Below are 18,528 nucleotides of genomic sequence, written 5' to 3'. Positions count from 1 at the left end.
ACCAAGGAAAGTTGGCTCCAAATTGGGAAGGGCCCTACAAGGTAGCAGACACTTATGGTCCGAGAGCCTACCGACTGGAGACCCTTGAGGGGAAACCCATTCCCCAAACTTGGAACGCCGACAACTTGAAGCTGTATTACCAATGAACTTTGTAATTCGATAGTCGGAATACAAATTCAGTTTGGAAATTCAGAGTTTTAACTCTTCGACTAATGATCGGTGCTCATCAAAGTCAAGCCCCGACACGCCAATGTGGACTTAGTGTCCGTCTGGAACCGGCGGCCTTATCGCCGGTGATCCATCGGACTCTTGTGAGGACCGACTCATCTACACGGGCGGGAGTTGACACTCCTTCGACGATACATCGGACCCTTACAAGGACCGATGAACCATTATTGACGGGAGTTGGCACTCCTTCGACGATCGACGACACATCGGACCCTTACAAGGACCGATGCACCCTTATGGACGGGAGTTACACTCCTTCGACGATCGACGACACATCGGACTCTTAAGGGGACCGACGCGTCTACATCGACGGGAGTTGACACTCCTTCTACGGTCGGACTTTCGGGCCAAACCATCGGCTAACAAGCCGACTGGCCCCGACCAAAGAGAGGCAAAATGCCTACGCGACTGATGCCGCGACTACCGACCAGGCTACGGCCGGTCGAAGGATATTCGGCTTATCCCCGTCTATCGCACGACGTGACCTTAGTCGCATCTACGACCTGCCGACCGAGCCACGGCCGGTCGGACGATATTCGGCTTACCACCGTATATCGAAACACACAGCATGAATATCCGACGCAAGAACATCGGGATCCGACTTGTTGTCGTTCCCCCGATAATGCTTCGGACGACGTTCGACTGAACGCGTCAGCGGAAGCCCGACTACCGAACCTTTGCAATGTTCGATCGGCTCCCGACTCAACAAGACGCGCCCGACTGACGAGCTCGACTATCAGAAGCCGATCCAAAGTCGGAACTTACCTCTCCTTCATAGCGGCACGAGTTGCCGAACGTCTTACCGACTTAAGTGAGTTGGCGACTTACATAAGTTAATGACTCACTAAGGCATTCAACAATACATTTGGAAGAAGGAGACAAAGGGAAAGCAGAAGAAATTTTCATTCAAAATTTTCATTCAAAATGTACAAAGTCATGTCGAAGCCCGATTACATGTATTTCAAAAAACAGAAAAAGCAAAGAAAAATCGGCATGGCCCGATCACCCATCTGAGTCGATCTCCTCGACCGACGGGAGATCGGGGATGACTGCTGTGTCGGCCACGAGTGGAGCCGGGTCGACGGCTGAAGCTAGTCCTTCGGTCGGTGGGGACTAGCAGTCGGCGCCGCTTCCTCCGGGATGACTTCCTCCGCAGCAACTACGCCTCCCGACGGCTGGTCGGCCATCTCCTCGGTGGCTTCCTCCTCGGCCCCCGGTGGGACGATGCTGCTAAGGTTAAGCTCCGGATACAAGGCCCGGACAGCCTCTCGACCATCCTCGTACCCCACCCGGTACGAGGCGAAACCCGACTCAAGCATCTCCTCCCGATATTGGTCGGAGACCCGGAAGTCTTCAACCGCCCGATCGGCCGACTCCCTCGCCGACCTTGCCTCTTCCTCCGCCCGGCCGAGCGACTCCTTCGCCGACTCCGCCTCCGCCTTTGCTATGTCGGCGTCGGCTTGGGCGATCGAAAGCTCCTCCTCGACCTTGGCGAGCTTCTCCAGGCTCACCCAAAGCTGCTCACGCTCGCCTTGGAGTTCGGCGGTGGTGCCATCCCGTTCGTGCCGAAGACGACGCACGGCCCAACCTTTGTGTCTGGCCTCCTTCTTGGCCGACCAAAGTTCGGACCCAAGCCGGGAGACCTCGTCTACTAACTTGGCCTCCCGATCGGCCGATTGCTGAAGATGGTCGACCAACATCGCCTTCTCGGCTTCGGCCGCCGCCGACCTCTCCTTATAAGCGGCCCGGACGTTACCGAACCTGCGGTACCCGGCCTCTAGTTCCGACATTGTATAGATCAGCTGCCGATTGCAAATGCTTCGTCAAATCACATAATGAGAAAAATCTCTAAGGAAAAGAGAAGGTGATGTGAAGCTTACCTCGACCATAGTCGGGTAGAACTTGGATAGCATCTCGGTTACCTGCCGAGATCTCAGCGACTCCACGTCGGCCGGAAGAAGGATCCCCTGGCACAACCTTCTCGCCAGGTTATGGTCGGCCAACGCCGACGCACCCTCGGGGAACTGTGCGCTGGGCGGCACAGATCGGCTCCCCGACCTTGTTTTGTCTGTGGGGTCCATCGGGGCTTTCCCTCGATCGGCCGCCCTGACCGACGGAACCGGCAGCGAGGGGATGCTCGAAGTGGAACCAGCACCCCCCGCTGCGGCCACGGACGCCACCGGGTGATGTTCGGTTTCCCGAACGACATCCGGCTCCACCGCCTCCGGTGATGCCGCCGACGCTCCTTCGGCCGCCTCTTCCTCCGGCCTCTCCTCCGTACGAGCCGCCGGAGCCACGAGCGCGATGACGGGCTCCGACTGATCGATCACCGATGCTTCGACGATCGGCGCCGCTGGAGCAGGCTTCTTCGGGAGCCGCGAAGGTCCGGCCCCCGATGCTGGCCTCTTCCTTGTCGCAAATTGCCGAATCTCCGCATCTGTCGGCCGCATTCTTGGAGGTGTCCCTGCAATACCGACAAAGGTGTTAGCTAAAGAACCGGACTAAGGGTCGGATGAAAAGGAGACCGAGAAATCGGACGATACCTAGTCGGGGGACCAAGCTTAAGCCGGCGTCATAGAGAGCTTGTTCGGTAACAAGCTCCCTCTGCTTCGGGACCGACATATCTTTTAGTCGGTGGAAGTCCTCCCGGTCGTCCGCTTCCACCCGACTGTTGTCATTGGCTTCGGTTCGGGGCACGCCCCAGTGAGAAGGAAAGCCCCAAGAAGATGGAGAAGAAACGAAGAAGAATTGGTTCTTCCACCCATGGATGGACGATGGAAGACCGGTGTGAAGGAAAGGCCCTTCCGGGGGTTGAAGAGCCACCACCCTCGGGCTTTAGGGTGGGGTCGGAGCACAAAGAAGGCCCGGAAGAGAGAAATGCGAGGGTTGGTCGGCAAGAGCTGACACAACAATGCGAAACTGATGATGAGACGGACAGAGTTCGGCGCTAGCTGCGTCGGACAGAGTCCGTAATAGTTCAGAAGATTCCGGACGAACTCCAGAATCGGGAGCCGAAGACCCGCGCGAAGGTCCTCGACATACAACGCCAGCTGACCAGGCGGAGGGCTGTTAACCCGACCGCCGGCCCCTGAGGCGGACAGTTGAAACTGCTCCGGGATGCAATACTGCTCCCGAAGTCGATCAACATTCGGCCCCAAAAGCGAGGAAACCTCAACTTCCGGAGTCGACCGGGAGTCGTCAGTCGGATTCCCCGACCGAGCTCCCTGAGTCGGATTCCTGGCCATTGTACCGGAACCGAATAAGAAAGAAGAAGGGGCGAAGAAGAAGATGAGGAGGACGGAAGATGGACCACGAACCGAAGAAACTCCTCTGGAAGCAAGAAAGCTCTACCCGCGACGACTGAGAAATCGCCCGAACAGAGTTTCGGCAGCAAAATGGCAATGGTGGGGTCTGGGGTCCGAGAGGTCCTATATATATAGGCCCGCCCGACGGCCAAGATGACTCCGCACCGACCGAAGCTCCGTGGATGCTCGACACGTGGCGGCCTCCGGGTGGCCAGAGAATTCGGCGCGCCCCGTCCCGGGATGGCCGCACCGCCCATATTAAATGCGGGGGGCGCCGGCCAACCACCTTCGACACGCGACACGCGGGGATGCGGTTCCGCATTTATGCACCCGCACCGATTCGCATTCCCGATGGGATGCCTGACAGCGCCCCGCGCACCCACGATCGGTGCCGGATATCCGGTTGACTGACACCGTATCGTCCGACGCCCGATCTTCTGACACCGATGTAACGTCTGACGACGACAAGACGCGACGTCTGACATCTGACGCCGACGTGACATCCGACACCGACTAGACATCCAAATCGCTTGGCATTTATGAGGCGCCTGACATCGAATCAATCGGCGGTACGGTCGGATCTGTGCATGCGACAAATCCACTCCTAGTCGCCCAGGATTGCTGCCCGAATGAAAGCATCGGCCAGCTCACCATCCGACTCAGGAGTGGAGGGGGGCAACTGTTGGGGGATACCCACCGACCGACCGACTGCCGGAAGGACCGACCGACCGACCAACGGTCGAGCGGACCGACCGACCGACCGACCAACGATCGAGGGCACCGACCGACGGTCGGACCGACCGACTGGCGGCCGGAGCGACCGACCGACGGACGCCATCATCGGCTAATTATCGGCTCACGACCGACTGAGGATGTGTCGGACACACCTTCCCCGACCGACTGAACCCAGAGGTCTGATGGCCGACTCACGTAAGACTCCCCGACTAACGGAGGGGTCCGACGCCACTCAGCTGGCCACCGACTTAGGGTCGATCGACTCCTCCTATCGCCGTACAGCCGCCAGACCTTGTCAGTTCTGACAGCAACATGCGGCGCGGCTATCCAGGGGCATTGTCAACCCTGGTGATTTGACAGTCCCACGGCGACGTGACGTTTTCACGGCAACTCTGACAGTCTACAGTGAGTTGACAGTTCTTCACTTGTCTGCGCCATTAATGATGGCGCCATACCGTGCTCCACTATATAAACCGGGGAAGGCAACAGTGCAAGGGATCTCCATTCTCGCCTTCGAGACCACAGGCTTGCTCCTCCCTCTCCCTCTCTCTCTCGATCGAGCTCTCTGTCTTCATTTCACTGTTGCCCAGTCACCTCTCTGACTTGACCGTCGGAGGGTCTCCGCCGGAGCCGCCTCCGGTCAGTGCGGACTTCTCGTTTTTGCAGGTGCACGCTCCCCGACGATCGGACGATGAGGCGATTGGCCGCAACAATTTACAGCAACATTATTTGATCTCACTACACTATCAAAGTTCAACATGAATGTCCCAAGGGTAAGGGGCCTCCAAGAAATCAAGTCATAAGGAGAAGAATGAAGATTTCTCAGCACAGAAAGGCCCCAGTTCCTTGACGGGACAGTAACAGTAGAAGATGATGATGATGTCACACTATGTCTGTGGAGATAGACATGCATTGTCAAAGAAGTTCAATAGGTTGGAAAAATTTTGCTTGAAATAATCTTTCCTTCCTATTTTGCCAGAGAAGGGAGACCATGAATGCCAGAATAGCTTTCTCCTTCATACTTAAAAAAGAGCTTGAGAGAAGAGTTAACTATTGATGGTGCCTTTGGAGCACCATCCATGAACCCAAACGATATAGATAGAAAAGGAGTACAGAAGAATAAGAAAAGCTCTCTATCTTTTTAAACTTCAATGGAGTACGGGAAGATCGATCATTCTTTCGTGCAAAAGATACAACCCACACCCTAGCGGAATACCCTCTTTTACCTAATTTCTCAGTTTGTGCATTCCCAATTTCATCTGGTGAGTGTGAACAACCCGATGAAAGCAAGAATTGATGGGGGAAGTTGGCAGCTAGCTAACCGATGCAGACAATGAAGATGGCTTCTTTTTAGATGATACAACTGCGCTAGATTTCTCAACCTCGGATGTCATCAGCATCATATATGATGTCCAGGAGCTTCTTGAGAGAGTTGTCAACATATAGATCCTAGAACCTTCTCCAAGTCTGCATCAGAGAGGATATGTGAGCTGCATTGTCTTGAATGAGCTCCGCAATCTTTCACTTTCATCCAAGAGCATGGTCACCTTTTCCTCCACCAACGCAATGAGGATGCCAATCATTGCCATATTTTCTTGCCGTAGCTGGAGATAACATGTGTTGTGGATCTATACCTCGGCCTTGGTCTCGATTTGATAGGATCACGATATTGTCGTTAGGACATCGTAATTATCAAATTAATTTTGATTTCAATAAAAATTAAAAATATATAGAAAGTAGCAAGTTGGATCGAATTCACTGAGAAGGCAATATTTTGATTTGAAATCTTTGATTTTGTAAAAAAAATAAAATTTTAAGAAAAGCAATTTAAATCGGAAACAAGAATCAAAAATGTGAAAAATTAAATTGGATACTAAGATCTACTATTTAGATCCTAGCTTCTATTTGCAATAAAAATAATTAACAAAAATTTAAAGAGCATAAAATAAATTGATACTAAAATCTACTAACTAGATCCTAGCATCTACTTGCAATAAAAATAAAAGATAAAAACTTAAAATATAAAAAAATAATTTTTTCATTAATTGAAATTAAAATTCAAGTACAAAAAATTAAAAAAAAAATAATAAAATAAAATAAAAATAAAACTATAACAAAGATCTGAAGTGGATCAGTACAACCTCATCGAAAAGATGATTGACGACCTCTTCTTCTTTCTTCGTACTCCATAGAACGAACCGACTTTTCTTCTTCCCCTTGGATCCCTAAATTTTACTAATTTTTTTTAAATTTTTTTTATGTTTCTACTAATTTTTTCTACTCTACTCTTATTCCTAGATCTCCTATTTATAGATGAATTTTTCACCTTTTTCTGATAGCAAAAAGAATTCTAAAATCCTTAGAATTTGTAGTATACCCGTATCATTAATTTCTAGCTGTCGGATCTTCATTGGACCGCCCAGATCATCCAAAAAATCAGTGTTTAAGTCCTTCTCTTGATCAAAAACGATAACAACCGTTGGATTGATCATCGAATTGATTTTTGACCATTGGATGGTGCAAATTTTTTTCTATTCTCAGTCGGGATGAATACCAGCCGTCGAATCAAGCGATAGATTGAATTTCGATCGTTGGATCATGTTAAAATTTTCTTCTTCTGATTAGTTCTCAACCGACAACGAATGTGGACCGTCTGATCTCGCTCAGAATTAATCTCTGCCGTCCGTTCGTGAATTTTTTTTTTCGCCCGTCGTAGACCACATTGTGCACCGCGAAGCATTTCTGGTGGATTGCATCATTGAATCTGTGGATCGAGCAGTCGGTCCACTGTGTATCGAAGGCTATAAAATTTATTTTTTAGGATATTTTTGCTTGATTTTTGCTCTGATTTTGTATCTAAAAAATTAAAAAAATATATACATTAAATTATTTATTAATTTTTTATTATTTTGATGCTTAAATTACTCAATTAACTTAACATTTATTTTTTATAAATATACTCTAATTTTATTTTTTTTAAACTATTTATTTTTATAAAAAAATTAATTTATTTATTAAATTAATTTTTTTAAAAGATGTTAGCACCATAAATTATCAAAAATATTTAAAATAAATATAAAAATATATCACTTATCATACTCCCCAACTTGAACTTTGCTCGTCCTCGAGTAAAGAAAGAATTTAGAATTAAGTACTATTTAACTTAAAGTTTCGAATTTCATCAGATAATTTTTTAAAAGGGCCACTGATATTCAGTAGAGCGTGAGTGAGGTATGTCATTGGAGTATTAATACTAATCAATATGAGAGTTAAACTAAGAACACTAAATTTTTTTTAAACTTTTTCTAAATTACTCCTATCTTTATCTCTAAATCATTAACCTTCATATCGATAAGTATATTTTTACTTCTATCCTTTATTTATTGATTTGATTTTTTTTAATGTTATATCGCTGTTGAGTGTCTTAACCCATTAAGCTTTCTATTTGATCTATGTAGCGAATTTTCAGCCAATCACTCCTGAACCAGATGGCTTTAGGGCACTAGGTATAGAATATCCCTCGGATTTACTTGCTCGAATCAAACATACTACGAGTTAAAACTAGCTTTACAATAAAGCTTTTTTGTCCTTCATACCTTTTGATGCGAAACTCAATGCTTGCTTAGGCAAAGAGGCTCGATTACTCAGCATGAAGTACTTAAAATTTTATATATATATATATGAAGAAACATATAGTTACTCTACACAAGCCTATAAGAAGTAAACTCTTCTTTGATATTGGTAGAAAAATTTAGAAATACTCAAAGAAAACTATTTAAGTTTTAAACTTAATTTTTTATTAATTTTTTTTAATACTTGATCCCTCAATATCTCATAAACTTTTTAATCTATACATCAATTTTTTTTTAAAAATACTTAGTTTAACTCGATTCTTAAGTATAATCAGGTGCTTAGATGCTAAATACAAACTTACTTGAGGATTTAAAAAAAAAATTATTCTCTCCCTCCAACTTAATCGACATTGTCTTCAATGGAGTAGAAAAATTGAAGGGTGCTTACAAAAAGAAAAAAAAAGAGAGATGTCATCTAATTCAGAAATCTTTTCAGAATTAGTTCTCTCCCTAGCTTAGCCAATATTGTCTTTAAATTTTTACAAAATATACTAAGTAAGACTCAATTAACTTAAATAAAATACAAAAGATATCAAAAAGCAAAAGCTAAAAACTGAGTTGCCTTCCAAGAAGCACTAAGTTTATCATCTTTAGCCAGACCTTGTCGATTCTCTCACCTATCCCGTGTCAAATATTGGATTGACAAATTTTAATAGTTTTGGATTACCAACCTTAGAAAGATGGCCTACAATAAATTTTAATATTTTGTTGCCAACTTTCATAAAGTAGTTCACATCTCTATTCTTAATTTTAGGAAGATTATTTACAAACCTATTCACAGATCCTTGTTTATTAAAAATTTTATTTATTTATTTTTTTTAAAATATTCATAAATTAAGTTTTTGGATTAGGAGTTGAGTTTGAAGCAATGGGTACTGAAAGGATGTCACTTGATTCTAAACATGCATACTCAGGTGTGACCAAGGGCGATTTTAGTTCTGGAGATGATGATGATTCTAAAATGGAAGAACCAGCTTCTAGGACTAAAGAAAATATAACTTTTGATGAATATATCTCGAGTAACTCATCCATTCTCTTTTTTTTCACTTAGATCAATATCAGTACTGAGCTCAGATTCTTTCATTGGATTAGTCTCAGTACTAACATCTTCTTCTAAATTCATATTTTGGCTAGCATCAGTACTAACCTCTTTCACCTGATCTTGGTATGGATCCTTAAGAATCCTATTACTTCTAAGCTCAGAGATTATTTTATTATTTTTAATTTGAGGATTATTAGATGGGACATTAGATTGATGACTAGATTCAGATGGTTGTTGGGTGGGTGGGTTGTTTTTGAAATTCGGTATTAGTTTGCTGCACAATTGACCTAGTTCTCTCCTCATGGAAGACTCAATTAACTGACCTATTTGTGCTTCTAGCCTGACGATGGATTGCTGTTGGATTATAATCATTTGTTGAAGTTGGCTAAACCTATCATTGGCTAGAGGGGTTTGTTGAGTAGGTGGGTATAAAGACTGATTATAATAGGATGGCTGGGTAGGCTGACTAGGCTGACCTTTATTATAGACATAATTTTGGTATTGGAGCCTATTCTAAAAGTTTTGCACAGAAAAAAATTATGTCTGAGCCTGAGTTTGTTGTGGTCTCCAAAAAAAATTAGGATGATTTCTTCAATCTTGGTTATATGTGTTTAAGAATAGATCATTGACAGGTTTGGAGTAATCTTGACCAGCTTGAACTTGTTCTTGGATGAAAGGTGAAAACTGTATAGCCGTGAGACATTCACTCACATGATGGGCTGGACTAGCACAGATAAAATAGATCTCCTGATAATTGAGAGCTGATGTGTATTACATAGGAGATTGTTGACCTAGGACTAGGAATTTATTTATAAGAAGGTCGATTTTATCTAATTTTTGGGCTATCAGGTTCAAATCGACTTTAGGACTAGAGTCAGAAAGTTTGATCTCTTATTGTGCATGGATCAACCATTCAATTTTAGAATTGGATTTAACTAGGTCAAGATAAAGAGATCTCTTACTGTGCATATACTAGTGCAAACCCTAATGTATGTGGTTCAGATTTTTTTTTTTTTTATAGAAAAGGGAGAAAGAAAAGAGAAGAGGAAGAAAGAGAGAGGTACTAAGGTGAGAACCTTAAGAAAGTCCTAGATCTAAAGATGAAAGATAAGAAGAATTAGTTATGGTTAAATGTTAATTGCAATCAAGTTAGCAAACAATTAAACTTAGACACCTACGGATTTCTTAGACCTAACAGTTCGATGTAGAGTGGCTTAGCTTAAGTGCAAATTGGGTTTGTTTTCACTTCCTTCAATTGGCTAGATAAGAGATGGGGTTGTGGGGGTCCCCCCGTTGCTTGCCTTAGACACCAATTGGATTGGCCAGGTAAGTTAACGGAATCAATTAAATAACCGTGAGTCCACTTAGGCTTAGCCTTTGTAACATCTTATCTTAGACACCAGTTTCAGTGGTGAGTTCAAACTTACCTTATACTTGACTTCATCACAATACTCAAACTAAACTCAATTGATCATAGGAGCCAACATCTACTTAATTTTAATTAAGCTTGGGTTAATGCAGGATGCTGGAGGTTGTCTTTGGACTAAAAAAGAGTGATAAAATCTCCACCTTATCTTGTTATGGGTATTGCCCTTAAATTGATTTAAGATGAATATGCACAATCAATTTCAAACAAAAAATTTTGTGCAACTAAATTATATGCATGAAATTAATCAAACTTGAAAGCTTACCTTGTCTCCAGTGATCATCAAAAGTAAATCTAAGATGATGAATACTTCTAACAATTAAGTTTCTACTGTTGTCATGCAATTTTTATTAAGTTTATATGAGTAAATTTTAAATTAATTTAAAAAAATAGTAATTAATATTAAAAAAATAATTAGGGTTAGGGTTAGGATTGATCTCATCTAGCAAAATTAGAAGCTTTCTATCTCTTTTTTGAATTTTTTTCTTTTTTCTGTAAAAAGATAAAAAAATTAAAAAAAGTTAGTAAGCTATATTTATAAAAAAATCAAAGAAATCAAACATTAAAATTGATGCCTTCTCCGGCAATGGTGCCAAAAATTTGATAGGATCGCGATGTTATCGTTAGAACATCGTGATTATCAAATTAATTTTAATTTTAATAAAAATTAAAAATACATAGAAAGTAGTAAGTCGGATCGAATCTACAAAGAAGATAGTATTTTGATTTAAAATTTTTAATTTTATAAAAAAAAAATTTAAAAAAATAATTTAAATCAAAAAATAAGAATCAAAAGTACGAAAAATAAATTGGATACTAAGATCTACTATTTAGATCCTAGCTTCTACTTGCAATAAAATTAAATAATAAAAATTTAAAGAGTATAAAATAAATTGGTACTAAGATCTACTAACTAGATCCTAGCATCTACTTACAATAAAAATAAAAGATAAAAATTTAAAATATAAAAAAATAAATTTTTTATTAATTAAAATTAAAATTTAAGTATAAAAAATTAAAAAAAAATAATAAAATAAAAATAAAAATAAAACTATAATAAAGATCTGAAGTGGATCCGCATAGTTTTATCGAGAAGATGGTTGATGACCTCTCTTTCTTTCTTCATACTCCATAGAGTGAACTGACTTCTCTTCTTCTTCCTTTTGAATCTCTAAATTTTATTAATTTTTTTTAATTTTTTTTTATATTTTTATTGATTTTTTCTGCTCTCTACTCTTATTTCTGGACCTCCTATTTATAAGTGAATTTTTTATCTTTTTTTGGTAGCAAAAGGAGTCCTAAAATCTTTAGAATTCGTAGTATACCCGTATCATTAAGTTTTGATCATCGGATCTTCATTGGACCGCCTAGATCATCCAAAAAATCAGCATTTAAGTCCTCTTTATCGAAAATGATAACAGCTGTTGGATCGATCATCGGATTGATTTCTGACCATCGGATGGCGCAAATTTCTTCTTATTCTTAGTCGGGATGAACTCCAGCCATCGGATCAAGCGATAGATTAAATTTCGACCGTTGGATCGTGCTAAAATTTTATTCTTCTGGTTAGTTCTCAACCGGCAACGAATATGGACCGTCTGATCTCTCTCAGAATTAATCTCCGCCGTCTGTTCGCAAAAACTTTCTTTCGCCCGTCGTACACTGCATCGTGTGCTGTGAAGCATTTCCAGTGGACTACGCCATTGAATCCATGTATCGAGCAGCCGGTCCATCATGTACCGAAGACTATAAAATTTATTTTTTAAGATATTTTTGCTTGATTTTTGCTTCAATTTTATATTTAAAAAATTAAAAAAAATATGTATTAAATTATTTATTAATTTTTTATTATTTTAATGCTTAAATTACTTAATTAACTTAACATCTATTTTTCATAAATATGCTCTAATTTTATATTTTTTTAAAATTATTTATTTTTATAAAAAAATCTAATTTATTTATGAAATTAGATTTTTTTAGAAGATGTTAACACCATAAATTATCAAAAATATCTAAAATAAATATAAAAATATACCACTTATCACGACTGCAATATTTTCGACTTCGATCGAGCTATGAAAGATGGGTATCCATCAGATATACGTATATACGACAGAGATGAAAGTCATCGGATATACCCTATCAATGGAGGTTCTCTACTCCTCGATCTTAGATGATCTATTTTAGATCATCCTCGATCGATCTATTCTAGATCGCCTGAGACCAATATATACTTCAGTCTCCATGACCTCGACTTTCGATGATATACTGTAGCTCGCCGACGGTCGAGCTATATTCTCCATCGATAAATCTACCTCTTCTTCTCTTAAATTGGAAAAGTCCCAATATATTGAAATCCCTCCGTGATTGAATCTTCCGTAAAAGAAAAATATCTCATCCGAATCAATCTACACGATAAATCCGAAAAACTATCAGAACTCGCTTCAAAACTCTCAAAATAAACTTTCGACTCTCTACTTTCTCCTCTCATTGTTCTCTATCTTCTAACTTGAGCATCAAAGAATCTCCACTGGAGAACCCTCTCGTTAGGACTTCTTGTAGGCATTCGGACAGAGCTCCCACAGCAATTTCTTCCTCGGCTATCTCCATCTCGATAGCCGACCTCAGGCGGAGAGATCAAGAGCAACAACATGTAAAGAAAGAGAGCTCTAGTGGTTGCAAGAAGAAATTAATGGCAGAAATCCATGAAGAGAAACTTCAATACTAGAATTCTTTTTTAAAAAAAATTGCAAGGTAAACAACATAGAATGAATATAGGTGGTGCAGATACCTGCACATGAATTCAAGGAAATAGACTTGCACGTAAACTGAAAGAGTCAATTATTTTAGAAGACGTAACTATCATGCTTTATGATTGATTTAATTGAACTCATTTTCAGACCAAGTGGAACATAGCACAAACCCAAATAGTCATACAGATAAGCCATTCCCATCATATTCAGCCTCAATTTACAGAGACCATGGCATGGCAATGGTGATAGCGACACAAATCTAGAGGATCAAATTGACTCTTCAAATCTTCATCATCTTCATCAACTTCTTACTGACAAATCATGCAAATCCCCTATAATTATGGAGGATCCATCAAATGATTCTCCAAATAATGATAAACTTGAAAATGATTCTCTAGATCTTCATCAACCAGACAACTCCTATATGATTATAAGAGATCAAAATGATTCTTTAAATCTTCATCAACTTTGTCTTGACAAAAAATTATTGAAGTCTTCTATGATTATATAACTGTTATAGCAACTTAATTAAGAGATTCTTTCTAGTTGTATTGAAAAAAATTTCTATTATTTCTTTCTAAGTTTTGAATGCAATATTCTTTGTAATGTTCCTTGTAATCTTGGTGATATACAGAATCATATAGTACCATTATTTAAATATAATGGTGAACATGCTCAATTCTTACATTGAGATTGATTCACTAAAAGCCTATTATTTTTCACTTTTATCTTGGTATTAGTAATATAATTATAGAGGATCTGTCTGATTTCTTGTCAGTTGCTAAAAATTTAGAGACTTAGTTTGATACCCTAGACCAGTATCACTATCAAATAGATGCATTTCTAGTCAAGTTACCCAAAACCGTGATTTGAAAAGTCAATATAACTAACTCCACTTAAAATAATAAACTCCATGTTAGAAAACAATTAAAAAGGAAGCTTTTTTATTTCTTAACAAATGCTTACTTTACATTCTTTCATAGCACTTTTAAGAAATTAACATAATCAGAGATAGAGTTTGGGATTTAGGACTTGCATTATAATATTCAGGGGCTTGATATACTATATTCCCAATATTCTATTCACGTAATCATAGCCATTAAGCTATGGATGGCAAAATATGATCCGACCCACCACAAAAAGGTTTGGATTTGAATTAAATGGATTCAGATCGTAAACAGGTTGATTTGTTTAACCTTTTTTATTATTCAGGTCAGGTTTAGGTTTTAGATATTTGATCTATTTAATCCGTTTAATTTTTGGATCAGATCAGATCGGATGGGATAACCTGTTTAACCTATATATGATTTTTATCTTTCTAAACAAATTAATTTGAGACGGTTCATTTAAAATTCAAAATCTTGACTTGCAGATCCACCCAATCGGCCACCCCCTTATGCGCTACGCCCTACGAGTTATGGCCCTTATCTCATGGTCCCCATTAGCCATCATGATTCATTCATGCTATGGTTGAATGGTTGATTTTGCTGATTTCCTTCTGCAACCCTAAGCTCCTTTCTTTAGTTCTCTTTCTCTTGCTCTTGGCCGACTAGATGGTGTCCCATTTTCTCATCGATCCAGCAACAAGGCAGCGACCTCTTCCTCCTCTTTGGTGCCTCCAACTTTCTGACGATCCTTCTCCTCCTCTTCCTCCATCCACCTTACCCTCGTTCTCTTGTGCTCTCACTCTCTTGGCCACGAGGCACTGTGTTCTTATACTATCAACAGAAAAAAGTCTAAAAAAGTATAGACTTATTTGTTCTCGATGTACAAGATAATAAGATATCTTTTTATTTTTCGTTGTGTTATTTTTGAATTTTTTTATTTAATTTTTTTTATCATTTTAAATCATGAGTCTCGAGTAATTTCATACCTACAATCTGTTTGTTGTTTTATTTTTGCAAAGAGAAATCTATCATTAACACCGAGGATTTGGATGTTTCTTTTATCTGCCTTTCGATATATGTTTCTCTACTTTTTCAAAAGGTTATGTGGTATCGAAAAGAATTGGGGATAAAGGATTTTCTGAACTTTTAATACTTAGATTCTCATATCTTTCATCCTCTTCGAACTCCATGAATGTTGGCAGCAAGCATTTCTTGTTTGTGATGTGGTAGCCCAATTTGCTATAGTTTTGTAGCATGTCGGGATTTTAATTTTAGTATCTATCTTCATTGCGATTTATATTTAAACAGGTTGAGTTCGGTTGGATTGGGCTAACAGATTTTATTTTAAATAAGTCAAACAGCTTAGGTTGGGTTGGATTGGGTTGGGCTAATAGATTCTATTTTAAACAGTTAAACATATTGGGTTAGGTCGAGCTGAGTTGGGCTAATAGGTCGGGTCGTGTTAGATTAATAGATTACCCATTTAATAAATATATTAAATGGGTCGGATCAGATTATTCATTTATTAAACATGTCAGATTAAGGTTTAAATTCTGACCTATTTAATAAATAGATTAGATTCAGATTTAGAATTTTCTGATCCGATCTGTACTTGTTCTGATTTATTCATAACTGACCCAACTCGATTGCCACCCCCCATGTTAAGCCCCTTTTTTTTCCATTCTGCTACATAAAGATCAGCAAATTTAAACAACCTGATAATAACTGTTCATAGAGAATTGTATACTTTTAAGGAAGATAATATACAAGTTGCAGTACTCTATAAATAGACACATGGATCACATGCACGTAGCTTACTGGTTTGTCTTCACTACAAACGCATAAGCTTCAAAACACAACCAAATTACTAACGAACATATTATTTATCCGAGATTACAAACAAACTACATCCCTACACATACTTGGATCTCAATTGTCGATCATACGCATTAATACATCCATGCAATTGTTTTGTCATAATTACATATGCATGCACACATAATTTTTCTTGAATGATTATCATGGTTCTAACTAAAAAAAGATAATAAACAAATGACCAACAATCACAAATTAGTACCGTGCAATGTAACAACTGGGGTGCAACTAAGGTTGGGCTCAACCAGAACCGGTTCATTGGGTTGAGATTTTATAAATTTTGACTTGGCTTGAGATTAAAAATACCAACCCAACCTTGTGTGTGGTTGAGTTAAGGTTGACCTAATCTAATCAACCCGATTTAACCTAACCCTCCCCGATTTATTAAAAAAAAATATATATCTATGTTTCATATAGAATACATTGTATAATGATATCTTTAATAATTACTAAATTATTCGTAAGTGCACAATTAAAATTTATGAATGCTTAAAATTTTAATTCAATAAAAATATCGGCGTTCATGTCTGTGGGGCGGTAGAGGGGTTATATGGGCCGAGAGGAGGCGCAACTCAAAAAGGACCTCAGCGTTAATATCAAAGCTCCAACGGCACCATCAAATGGAAAGCAAGCGGCCGTAGCTGAAAAGCAACGATCGGCAGCGTATTTTGCCCTCCCAGCTTCTAGTCGGCCAACGCGAACGCGCCCTTCCAACGAACGCCACTCGGACCTGGGTTGTTTCTTTCGTGCTAAAGAAGGATTCCCCTTCCTTCGCACCAATCCACCGTTCGATTGTGCAAGGTTACTCCGAGATCTGTGCAGACAAATGTACGAACAGTTCGTATTGCCGTCAGATCAACGTGGCACGCGATCCAACGGTAATCATTCGCGAAAGAAGATCAATCGTTCGAAAGATACCACCCGAAACCCTCACGATCAGCCGCTTCAAAGCTCGTACCGCGCTCGAAGCCTTTTGAACTTCCCGTTTTAAATCCGCTGCGGCCTCGATCTCGATCGCTCCCTAAGCCTCACCTTCCTAAATACACCGCCACTTTGAACTCGCCTCCATTTCTCCCTCCCCGTTTCTTGAACCCCCTTCCCTTCTTGAAACCCTAGCGAGCGATCGCCGCCCATCGCGGCGGCGCCCGCGCTGGCATCGGCATGGACTCCCAACTACTGGAGATCAACCTGATCTCAGCCCAGAGCCTCAAGCCGCCGTTCCGCCTCCGCCACGTCCAGGCCTACGCCGTCGCCTGGGTGGAGCCCGCCTTCAAGGTCCGCACCCTCGTCGACCGCACCGGCGGCGAGAACCCCACCTGGAACGACAAGTTCATCTTCCGCGTTCCCTCTGGCTTCCTCGCCAACGACTCCACCTCCACCGTCGCCGTCGAGATCTACGCCGCCGCCGGTCGGATCCTTCCCGACCCCCTCCTCGGCACCGTCCGCCTCCTCGTCGGCAACCTCCGCCTCCTCTCCCGCCGCCGCGATTGCCCCGCCTTCGACGCCGTCGGCATTCGCCGCCCCTCCGGCCGCTTCCACGGCGTCCTTAACGTCGGCGCCACGATTCTCCGCTGCGTCTCTCTTGTGGCCGCCAAGGTCCTCGCCACCTGCCCCGCCGTCAGCTACCGCGACCTCATGGGGAAGGAGGCCTCCAAGATCCGGCGCTTCCCAGCGACTCCGGCGGCGGCGGCCAGGCGTGTGGATCCCACCGCCGGCAAGGATCCGGCGCCCAAGGAATGGAACGGGGGGAAGGGATCAGCGGACTGCGAGGATGAGGAGGAGAGATCGGACGGCGGGGTCGTGCTGTGCGGGCCCTGCTTCCTGGGGTTGCCGAGGCGGATCCATCTGAGCCCATCGGATCAGAACCTTAAGCTTTCGTGGACGGAGGAGAAACCTGCCGATGATGGACGGCCCTGATCTTTCCGATCCGAGTCACTACAGCTTTTGATTGCTCTCTCCCCCTTTTTTCCGTTTGGCTGCTTCTTGTTGTGAACTCGTTGATTGTTCTTTAGATTTGCCAATTCTTTTGGTGGTATTATGGATACAAGAAGATACAACTCAATGGATAATATATTTATGTGAATCCTGGTATTAAAAGAACTTGGGATTTCGTCGTTGGCTTGGGATGACTGAACTGGGGGCTTGGGATTTTACGAAAACTGTGAATGACGAAAAGAATGTGCCCCATGATCTGTTTCTACAAAAGGTAGAATTAATCTAAATGGGCAGATGGCGACCTAAGATCACATGTGAAACGTAGTAAGGAAAAGAGGTTCGTGATTAGATACAGCATCAGTCGTTGTGGTGTCATGTCAAGAAGATGAGCATTCTTTTGGAAGTTGTGGAATGGAAATATGACGATAAATAATGTTGTGTATAACTCTGCTATCATTTTCAAGGCATCTATATGCGCTGAATCATGAATTATAGGGATGTTCATCTCATATAGATATACAACATCAGTTAGGTGAAGTTATCTGCACTCTTAAAATCCTTCAGACTGTAATACAGAGAGAATCAAATAGGATAGAAAGATAAAATATTCTCTCTACTGGATTAGATATAGTTTTATAGAATATTGTCCGGATCGACCAACAGATGAATATTCTTGTTTCAAATCTTTCAAGTGATCAATCCAGTCAGTC

General features: G+C 41.4%; 1 protein-coding gene across 1 annotated transcript; it reads left to right on the top strand.

Annotated features, from left to right (window-relative positions):
* The first annotated feature begins 16,477 nt into the window (after positions 1-16,477).
* On the top strand, positions 16,478-18,180 carry LOC105039856 (uncharacterized). Its single transcript, XM_010916169.4, has one exon. The coding sequence runs from the start codon at positions 17,045-17,047 to the stop codon at positions 17,798-17,800; it is 756 nt and encodes a 251-aa protein (XP_010914471.1). The 5' UTR covers positions 16,478-17,044; the 3' UTR covers positions 17,801-18,180.
* The last annotated feature ends 348 nt before the right edge of the window (positions 18,181-18,528 follow it).

This window comes from Elaeis guineensis, chromosome 2, assembly GCF_000442705.2.
Source record: "Elaeis guineensis isolate ETL-2024a chromosome 2, EG11, whole genome shotgun sequence".
Lineage (NCBI taxonomy): Eukaryota > Viridiplantae > Streptophyta > Magnoliopsida > Arecales > Arecaceae > Elaeis > Elaeis guineensis.
Note: the sequence above shows the minus strand (reverse complement) of the source record. Positions and strands in the feature narration are given on the sequence as shown.

Excerpts from the sequence above, each read along its gene's own strand:
- LOC105039856 (XM_010916169.4), top strand. The coding sequence starts at position 17,045 with ATGGACTCCCAACTACTGGAGATCAACCTGATCTCAGCCCAGAGCCTC.